The 8,798-nt window shown below is 48.1% G+C and overlaps 1 protein-coding gene across 3 annotated transcripts; it reads right to left on the bottom strand.

Moving 5' to 3' along the window:
- Positions 1-523: 523 nt before the first annotated feature.
- Positions 524-7,779, bottom strand: pex2 (peroxisomal biogenesis factor 2). 3 transcript variants are annotated; one of them, XM_067231755.1, is made up of 4 exons: positions 7,715-7,779; positions 2,507-2,726; positions 1,927-2,165; positions 524-1,636 (listed from the first exon to the last, which is right to left on the bottom strand). In XM_067231755.1, exons 1-4 carry the CDS (start codon positions 7,716-7,718, stop codon positions 1,152-1,154), a joined length of 948 nt encoding a protein of 315 aa, XP_067087856.1. In that variant the 5' UTR covers positions 7,719-7,779; the 3' UTR covers positions 524-1,151. The 3 variants fall into 3 exon arrangements, with proteins under 3 accessions (XP_067087856.1, XP_067087857.1, XP_067087855.1); XM_067231756.1 differs by having other exon boundaries at positions 2,507-2,723; positions 7,715-7,769; XM_067231754.1 differs by lacking the exon at positions 7,715-7,779 and adding an exon at positions 5,290-5,406.
- Positions 7,780-8,798: the final 1,019 nt, after the last annotated feature.

Genomic DNA, 8,798 nt, shown 5'->3' on the forward strand with positions numbered 1-8,798 from the left:
CTTCAGGCTCCCATTCTGCCTTCAGTACTGATTGATCGTCTCCGCAATCAGCAATTAAGCTCCCGTGATCAGAAAGGAGGGGAAGGGAGCGACTCCTCTCTAGCTGCCCAGGGAAGGCTTCACTCGGCTGGGGTGCGCTTGGCCCGGGGCTGGGCTCATTGGTGGAGGTTAACTCCAGCATAAATAAGCATCTTTGGACTCATTACAGGGATTAGAAAGTAATTTGCCTGCGAGGAAGGAGAAGACTGCTGGGGTTTTGCTGCAGTTTACTACAGTCTTATAGGAAGAGAGCCCTGGAGATTACAAACTGTGTGTGAGGTGTGTGTGTGTGTGTGTGTGTGTGTGTGTGTGTGTGTGTGTGTAAATACAGGCCGCTGGCTGTACCCTTGATCTCAAGCATGTTTCAGCAGTGTGAAAGGGGATGAAGGGAGCTGGGTAGGCAGGCTGGCTGCAAGAAGGTATGGAGATTGTTATAAGTTTTCCTCATTTCGCCCTCCACTTAACTAAATAAACACCCAGGAGCTGATATTCCATCAATTTTAATGATGTCGAAATAGAATTTAGGCACAAATACAAACAAATGCTAATTCATGGGTGATGAGAGACATCAGATATTCACCAATTATTTATTCTGTCAAGTTTCTGCATTTTTCATCAGGACAAATATTCCCATTTCAACACACACACGCTACCAATTTGGCCCTAAATCAACACATTCGTTTGTCAAATATTCTCTCTGTGTGTCTTCGCAATCACTCCAGTGCACCAAGGACAAATAGTTCAGGCCAAAGTCTATCCGAAGTGGAGAGAGCAGAGGACTGTCAATATATGCACACATACATTAATCATGTCCAGTTCATTCGACCAACATCATGTTGACTGAATCTCACTCATTCTCTGCTGTCGTCCCTATGTGGCCCCTAGTCACACATGTAACCTAAAAACAACGATGTCAAGTCATCTGTGTGTGAGGGATCACCTCGTGGCCGGTTCTCTCCATGTTCATGCTGGCAAGACCTCCCTCCCACATCCTTCAACAGGAAAGTGACTGTAGGCCATTCTGAAAGACTACACGTGGATCCCATTCAACCCGTCAATCATCATTAACTAGCCAGGTAAGACGGTCGTTAACTAGCCAGGTAAGACGGTCTTCATTTTGCTTGAATCTCGGTCATCTCAATCTGCAGCTGGACTGGCTCCGCCCCCGCCGCTTCTTGGCCGCACTGGGGGCACGTCAGGTAACCGTCGGCGATGGCGTGACTCTTGACGCAGTAGTAGCAGAACACGTGAGGGCAGCTGATGGAGTGAGGCATGGTAGGCCACTCCCCACAGAACCCGCACTCCTGCCCCCCTGGCGACCCCGCCCCCTCCTCCTCCGCCACCGCCGGGCCAGACAGGAAGTAGCGCAGCGCCGCCTTGGCACGCCGCATGTCGACCAGCGGGAGGAGGAAGATGAGGAACTCGGCGAAGCCGTGCCACAGCAGCTCACGGTTCACGTACTGGAAGGCCACGTCGCGCGCCCCCGGAGACCTGCTGAACACCGCCCGCGCTCCCAGAATCCTCTCTGAGAGCGACGGGTACCGCCCCTTCCTCAGGAACACCAGGAAGTTGACGAGGTTAGCCGTCTGGACGAGCCCTGTGTTAAAGAAAACAGAAGAGAAGGAGAAAGAAAAGCTGAAACCCTCCTGGTCCATGCTCAGAACACAAGGAACATCGGGTGAAAGGGGACACACCTACAAGACTGCAAAACAAGAATCACCCGCTGAATACAGCAGCGTGAAGATAACAACGTAAGACATTAATAAGGAAACATAACTTGAGACATGATCTACAGATTAGGATTAACATATACAGCACCAACGGCTGTCTCGCTCTGGATTAAAGCGTCTGCCAAACAAATAAAAACAACTAAAGTGTCCTCCACACCTGAGAGGAGGCCCATGCCAGTGCGAAGCCCCCCAGACAGGGCCCCGCTCCCTGGGCCAGCCCGCAGCAGGCTGTGGGACCGCTCCCTCAGCCAGCGAGGCCCTGCCCCCAGCAGCAGCAGGCCCAGACGCTGCCTGCGTGAGAGGGCCCGATAGCGGGGGGCGTGGGACAGGGCGTTATGGAAGCGCAGGCCCAGCAGAGCCTGGCCCACCGTGGAGCTGCCCGGGTACAGGGAGAACCTAGAGGGACAAATCCACACATCACAAACCTGAGGCTACAGGCACTACAGTTCTAGTGGACGCAAATGTTGTGGAAAGAGATCTCATCTAGAAATCTAATACTTATAAACCCATATCTTGAACTTATTGTCATCGAAAGCATTCTAATGAGTTTCCCCCCCCAAGGTTTTTCCCTATTCCTCTCTCAGGGGTTTACTGAGTGTTTTTCTTGGTCTTCCTTGAGGGTTTTAGGTTTGTTTAAGTGCACTTCTATGGTCGTGTGGGAATCCCTCTGCTTGTAAGAAGTAGAGCCATACAAATAACGATTCAATCTTAGAGGACAAAAAGATTTCTTCCACAACCTCCACACCAGCATCTGCAGCAGGACCTTCAGCTCTGCCTCCACCGGGGTGAGCAGGCCAGGGCCCAGGTTCTGGAAGCACTGGGAGAACTGGGACCACAGCAGCTGCTCCAGGGCCGAGTCCAGCTCGAAGGCGTCCAGCTGGCTGATGCGGAGGACCGGGGTCCTGGGGTCTGGTCCAGACGCCCCGCCCTCCTGCCTTCCCTCGCCCTCAGGGCCTGCTGGGGAAAAAAACAGGTCAACATCACTTTGATCATGTTTGGTGCAGAGGGGAAATTTGAACCGGCAACCTCCACCTGAAGTGAAATGCTCTACCCACTGAGCTCTACACATCCAGTCTTATGTTCGTAGTAGTGCCCCATGCTTATGTGACCATGAAGCAAAGTGAGAGGACAGTAACCTGGTTTTATTGGAAAGACACCTTGAGGAGGCGAAAATGTATACTTTTTTGACACTGGAGCGGAAATCCCTTTTCACATGTGAAACCCGTCCTAAATGCAGCTTTCGAGCTGTGGCATGCTGGAGAGCCATTCTAGTGTGCTCCAAACACACACACACACACGCACACGGGGCGAGGCACAAGGGCTCTTGTTCTGCTCCCTCAGGAGATTGGGGTGTGTGTACAAATCACATCACCGGGGATTAGCCTAACGGCACAGCCTCTGCTTCTCCGTAAACATCCGCCAATGAGGAACTACTTTCCTCCGGAGGACTCCATATGGGATCTCACAAGTGTGACGTCTGGGTTAGGGCACGCCGCGTCCGCCTGCCCCAGCTCTCAGATGATCTGTCTTTCACTCCAAATGAAAGGCTTTAGAAGTGGAGGGGTGAGGCAGAGAGAGACCCTTTCAACACTAACTTTTGTGTCGCGCCAAACAGGATTGGTTCCAAGGCTTTGAGGAGATTTGAGCGATGGAAATGTGGCAGTACTGACAGAGAGGGTCACTCTGGCTGTTTCTATAAGCAACATTATAATAAGCAGTGGAGCCTGGGTTTATTTTGGTGCACATATGGGGAAAGTGTCAACAAACGTGATATGCTGCCAAGCAAGTAAACAAAAAAAAAAGAAAACGAATAAAGATAAAGGTCCATTTGCACAGAGATGTAACAAGTAAAATGTATTATCAAATGTATTGGAAACTTGCTAGGCTATAATTTGTGTGATTAGCTAAAACTGGTCGACCAGTTTAAAATAGCATGTGAGAGAGCGTACACAGACAACACTTCACATTAAAGAAATGTTTTGAGTTAAAGAAATGTTTTGAGTTAAACAGTTTTCTCGGTTTACTGTAATAATCAGCGCTTGATACATAAAGATCATGTTTGCATTAGTGGGTTACAGTGAACTTGTGTACACCCCACCAGGCCCTCTACCCCCCCCCCCCCCCCCCACCAGGCCCTCTACCCCCCCCCCCCCACCAGGCCCTCTACCCCCCCCCCCCCCACCAGGCCCTCTCTCTCCCCCCCCACCAGGCCCTCTCTCTCCCCCCCCACCAGGCCCTCTCTCTCCCCCCCCCCCCCACCAGGCCCTCTACCCCCCCACCAGTCCCTCTCTCCCCCCCCCCACCAGGCCCTCTCTCCCCCCCCACCAGGCCCTCTCTCCCCCCCACTCTCTACCTCCAGCAGGTGTGAGACCCCCCCCCCCCTGCCTCCTCAACGCTCTTATTGAGCAGTTTACAAGTTATGAATGAATATGTTTTATTTGGGGAACACATTATTGACAGCCACCTATCAATAGTAATGCGACTATTGTCAAGGGCCTGTCAATATTAATGTAATTATGATGTAGAGGATGTGGGAGAGGCAGGAGTTGAGGCCTAGTGGCATCTCCTGCATGACTCCATATCAATAGCACGATTGCTATTGACAGGCCCATTCACAGTCACATCACTTGCCACATACACCAGCGGACATTTCAGTCTGCCTGGAAAAATGAAGCATTTGAATTTACAGGGCTTTGACCAGAGAGCTGGAAATCCATGCTCCTTGTAATCGTCAAAAGTCCCAATCAATGACCGTATTTGCTCCTACTGCAAACACAGGACCTGCGCGCAGCTCGGTCCTGCTAACTGTATGAACGCTCTCTCTCTCTCTCTCTCTCTCTCTCTCTCTCTCTCACTCACTCACTCACTCACTCACTCACTCACTCACTCACTCACTCTCACACACAGCATTTATCAGGAGATATGGACTTCATAACTCGCTCTGATAAATGCTTTTATTTAGACTGTGCCTGAGCTAGCAGGTATGTAGCTAGCAGGCAGGTAGCTTACTACAGCAAGGAGGAGGGACAGCAGTACCCCACACACTTTTAGGAACATGGGTTTCTATAAGGAGACAATAGAAAATGATTCAGGGGGTTGACCATAAAACAACCGCACACACACACACACACTTACACACACACAGAAAAGTTAGAAAAAGCCTTAGTTAACCAACAGCCTTAAACAACCACACATTGTCCCCCCAGACAGGGGAAAGGCTGGGCTACAGACCAATAATCCCAGCCTTGCACCCGGGAGCGGCAGGCAGGAGGTGGTGGCTGGCAGTGTCCCACCCCAGCCTGCTCGTCACATCACAGCCTGTCACAACTGCAGCAGTGCAGTCAGCAACTACTGGCTGCCAGACAGACAGACAGACCACCACCAGACAGACAGTCACCAGTAAGCCTACCCTGGGCTGCTCGCTGCTAGCTACTGTCTGTTGAGAGGGAGACAGAGGAGAAGAAAGAAAAGGGGGGGGGGGGGGGAGAGAGATAAACACAAACAGCTTCAGCATCCTGACCTTGAGAGCGCTGGTCACAGACAGCAGGACCACACATTCCTGAAGAGAACGCCGCTCTGCTATTGGACGATGACTATGCCGTCATCTTGACCTTGGAGCCTGGCCTGGGAGTTGAGGGGATGACGGCTTTGGGGGGGTGGAGGGAGGGGAGGAGGGTGGAGGGAGGGGAGGGGGGTGACATGAGGCTGAGGGGGCAAATAAGCCACTCTTGTTGTTGTTTTCTTTAACAGAGGACAAAATACAGAAAAACAATCCACTAGACTGTTATTATTCATAATAGTATTGTTTGCCTCCAGATGTGCAGACGGGCTCTCTTTTTAGACATATAAGGCAAAATCTTGGCTTCTGCTCGTGTTCGAATTCCGTAGGAGTTAGAAGTGGCTGTTCCTGCATTCTGGAGAACATATCAGAGGGAGAACGTCAGCTGGGACATTGGCGGCACCAAATCTGCATTTCTGCAGATGCAGCGTGCTCAATTACATCATATCTCTCCACTGGTGTCAAATACTTTGAATAGGAGGTCTGGAGAATGTAACGTTTTCTTCTGAGAGAACCCCTATTTTCTCTCTCCATTAGTTTGTGTGAGGTTTGCTAAAGTTCCCTAAATGAAAACAGAGAATAGAATATCACTTATGGCTTTTTCTTCTTTTTAAACGGTGATGTCATTTCCACGACTTGGGGAGGGAAAGAGTGAAGGGGAGGCATTGAACTGAGGCAGAATTACCCAGGTGGGAATCAAACTAATTGTTATGGGTCTGTTTCATAAAAGATGAATGTGTGTTAATGCACGGAGGGGTCCTTTGGCCCTGGTGGAGAGTGTGCTGCTAATGCTTTATCAAGGTCCTCTCTCCTGCTGTAATCACCTAACACTGCACAGACATGGGGTCAGGAACAACTTCTACTGAAGAGTCAGAAAACCCTCTCCTGGAACCCATCTGACACAAAGATTTGTGCTCTGGTTAATCTGATTCGCTCGGGAGGTGAATTATTTAAGGGAATTAATTGATTTTGTGAGTATGAAGGTGGAAGATGCAGGGGCTGTATGAGTAATAAGGAGAGAGGGTTTGCAGGAAAACAACTTAAAAACTCATGAAACATTTAGAGGCTGGAGAAAGCGTGTTGAATGAGGAGAGAGAACAGTTAATGAATGAGAAAATTGAAGTGTCTCAAGAAGCAATGTATGAGCACTGGGCCCTAACACTAATGCTAATAAAATGCTGGAGAATATTTGATCAACTCATGCAGACGTCTTCCTTAACGCCTGACGACACACACAGAGCCACGAGGGGAGAAGAAAAAACACTGACTTGAACTCTTGTTCTTTCATGTTTTATCATTTGTACGCAACAATTAAAAAGACAGATCGGATGAGATGCCTTCGCAAGCTGGCCTCCGACAGGGACTCCTTTAGAACGCTGAGGAAATTAAATGCTCATGGAACATTTAGACTACAGTTTATGGTGAATTGTCCCATTCGCTGTAGTTTTAGCAAAAGCTAGTTGTGCTTGGGTTTGACCAAACAATACATGCATACAACACTGACAATGCTGTACACGGTGAACCACACAGGGTAGCAGAGCCACCGACAAATCCTTTTTTAATGCTTCTTCCAGAGAAATCTATAGACGACCCTCTTGACCCTAAGCTGAGCTCACAGTCCACTTTAACATTTACTGATTCCTTTAAAACTCGCTCATTATTCCAAGTGTCCAGGCCCCATCCCTCCCTCTCTCAGCCTTGCTCATCCTGTGTAATCAGCGGATCCAGGCCCACTTCATAACAAGTCCTACCGTTTTTTTTTAAATTGTATTAATCTTCAAACTCCATGAACATCAGTCATTAAAACAAAATCCAAAATCTGCTCCATTTTGATAATAAGGCAAGAGCATTATGTGATAATCGGGAGAGGATTAGTGTTGGCCCCCGAGTGAGAGGGGAGCCACTGGGGGAGAGAGAAAAGACAGAATGGAAATGGATTGAGAGGAATGAAGTGAGTGGCTTTTGAATTCAATAAAACCAACTTTACAGTCACTAGACTGTCAGATGTGTCTCTGGCTCTGGTCATTTACTAGGCTGTTAAGATAACAAACAAACTAAAGAATCACATCACTACTTTTCGCATGCATTTGAGTCCGAACTGTAGAATTCAACCCCCAGATGAACAACGTTGTTACTTATTCTATACGTTGCTTCGGAAAATAGATACGTGTATCAATAACGTATAAAATAATTCCTTTATAATTATATGAGGCGACAGGATCTCGTTGGATAGTTTTGTGATAAGAACTATGTAGCCTAGCTTATGTAGCTAGCTGAATAACGACATAACACCATTTCGCGCTCACGCAACACGAAAACCGGGGAAAGGATACGTAATGGTACAACTCGCACACGGCATGTGAAACGTCGACAGGTGTATATTTACCCATAGTTATTCCTGAGAATACTGAACTGCTCGAGTTCACCTCGACATGGCAACACGCTGTTTTTCCGGGATGTGAACGACTAGGCACGCCCCTGAAAGGGAATACGCCAATCGTGAATCGAGTTCTAAAACCATCATCAAGTTCAACCAATAGCACGATAAAGCGCCAAAGAGTCTGGTTCAGCGAGGCAAACATGGGAGTGGGAGGGTTCCTCAATCTCAACCCAACCGCAAAGTCGTCACTATCCCGGATTTCAACCAATTGCTACTTTTAAAAGGAAGACAGAAAGTTACTTAGACCAATCCTTTTTCTGCAGCGGGAGTGAAAACTTCCACATGCAGTTTGCTCACTGGTTTGTCGATAGTTGTAGCCATAGACATATATATGTCCATGGTTGTAGCAACCGCTTTACTTAATAGAGACCTAGCAACCACCTCATATATCCTAATACTGAAAAGCAAGTATGCAGGCTTGCCTAACTAGCGCTCTCCTTGAATTTCACACATACAGAGGGATAGGCTAATCATGTGAGATTGAGATATAGTAGTATGACAGCCATCTTTTACCATCATTAGGTTACAAATGATCTTCATAAAGCGCTGAATAGATTAGATACTTCAGTATAAATGTTCAGGCTACACTTGGATTTGCAATTTAAGCAACCATACAACACCTGTTAGCACGGCTAGCCAACTCTTGGTCGAGTCCAGGAAAAAAAAGCTGACTAGCTAGTTAACGGCGTTAGGCACATTTTAGCAAACCAAGTACTAGTCTAACTGTTCCAAATGAGTCAATATAATGTAGCATGTCGGCTGGGGCAAAGAAGTCACGTTTCTTTAAACAAGAAGTCAACATCTGCTGTCGATTACGGTCTCTTTACCTGCCGCCCTGTGACAAACATGAAACATCTCCTGGAAGAATTTAAAGGGCTCTACGAGGAAAGATTGAGACGTATCGATTTTGATACAAAAGGAAGTACACAAGAAGAAATGCTGCGGGTAGGTGAAGCTGTAATTTAGCTGAACCCAGTCCTATTCTAAAACTGTCCAGCACGACTTTCAGCTTCTAGTGAAGTTCCACGTT

The sequence above is a fragment of the Osmerus mordax genome (genome assembly GCF_038355195.1).
Source record: "Osmerus mordax isolate fOsmMor3 chromosome 15 unlocalized genomic scaffold, fOsmMor3.pri SUPER_15_unloc_1, whole genome shotgun sequence".
NCBI classification, from domain to species: domain Eukaryota; kingdom Metazoa; phylum Chordata; class Actinopteri; order Osmeriformes; family Osmeridae; genus Osmerus; species Osmerus mordax.

What these genes read in the sequence shown, in the direction of transcription:
- pex2 (XM_067231754.1), bottom strand. Translation starts at nt 5,326, where the DNA reads ATGTGTGGTCCTGCTGTCTGTGACCAGCGCTCTCAAG. An exon ending in CTGTGACCAGCGCTCTCAAG is followed by an intron (nt 2,727 to 5,289) that starts GTCAGGATGCTG and finishes TTTTTTCCCCAG; the next exon opens with CAGGCCCTGAGGGCGAGGGA. An exon ending in TGGCATGGGCCTCCTCTCAG is followed by an intron (nt 1,637 to 1,926) that starts GTGTGGAGGACA and finishes TCTTTAACACAG; the next exon opens with GGCTCGTCCAGACGGCTAAC.